At 38.0% G+C, this 1,157-nt stretch overlaps 1 protein-coding gene across 1 annotated transcript in view; it reads right to left on the reverse strand.

Moving 5' to 3' along the window:
- Nucleotides 1-770, reverse strand: part of BLNK (B cell linker) — a 161,026-nt gene extending 160,256 nt beyond the window's left edge. Inside the window, 1 exon segment of the mRNA XM_042460459.1 lies at nucleotides 716-770. Within this exon segment, the coding sequence (XP_042316393.1) occupies nucleotides 716-767 (52 nt within the window). The 5' untranslated portion in view covers nucleotides 768-770.
- Between the last annotated feature and the right edge of the window lie 387 nt (nucleotides 771-1,157).

The raw sequence follows: 1,157 nt of genomic DNA on the forward strand, positions 1-1,157 counted from the left end.
GCTTCATGACTGAAAGGGCAGGGGCAGAAAATGGGCCTTAGAGAAATTGTGTCCTTTGAGTTCCTGCTGGGAGAACAAGTTCTGAGCTTGTTCCAACCCATACCTCCCAAAAGCTAAAAACACTGTCGCAACATAATAACTTAGTAGCCAGCTGATCCCCTGTCCCACAGCAAATGTAGGCCCTTGAATTGCATCGGTGATCATGCAGTTTGGGAGTTGTTGAGGTAGTGGTGGCGTAGTGGTTAGGGTATGGAGTAAGACATGGGAAATTCAGGGCCGAATTAGCTGTGAAACTTTCCAGGTGACCTTGAGCTGGCAAGTCTTTGTCATCCTGACCATTGTCATCCTTATGGGGAAGAGGCAAGTTACGTATGTCAGCTTGAACTCACTAGATGAAAGGTGGAATGTGTATGTAACAAATAAATAGATCATTACTGTGTCATTAATTATGGGCTTCTTTCAGAGTTAGGCAATGTTGGCTGCAAGGAGCTGACAACTGAAGGTAGACAGTGGAGAAAGAACAGAAGGAGAAAGAGTGAGAGTTCATTTCTAAGCCGTATTCCAACGCCACCATATATATATATATATATATATATATATATATATATATATATATATCACAGCTACAAAATTTGCCTGAATTCTGTCTTGCAGATAACAATAATTAACAAAAGCAAATGTATTAACATTAGAAAGTGATAGGATAGAGCCTTACCATTTTGAAATAAAGCTGCAACAGTGAAGTTAGCCTTCATTTTGCCAATCATCAGCTCATTTTGTAAGGGAATCCTGAGTCACTGTGACACAACGAATGTAAAACTTTCCAGAAAGGCTGGAGAATGAGGATATTTATTTATATGCTGTTCCACATCCTGCTTCTCCTCTTCCTGTTTATTTGTTTTTTTTTTCCTGTGCTAATATATTTTTAAGGATGAAAGTTGAATGTAATTACTTTAAAGCCTGCTCTTTATTTCCCAATCCTACTGTTTGTTTCTTTATCCAGATGCTAGTCTGATGCAACTCTATTACTGAAAACCAACTATTTTAAACTTATTTTCAGGGACAGGAAGTAAATTCTTGTTTTGTTTACATGGTTTGACTACTGCAGTCGTTAAAGTAATGTCTCAATGTATCCCTTAAATGAGAAGTTAATTGGA

Source organism: Sceloporus undulatus, chromosome 3 (genome assembly GCF_019175285.1).
Source record: "Sceloporus undulatus isolate JIND9_A2432 ecotype Alabama chromosome 3, SceUnd_v1.1, whole genome shotgun sequence".
Lineage (NCBI taxonomy): Eukaryota > Metazoa > Chordata > Lepidosauria > Squamata > Phrynosomatidae > Sceloporus > Sceloporus undulatus.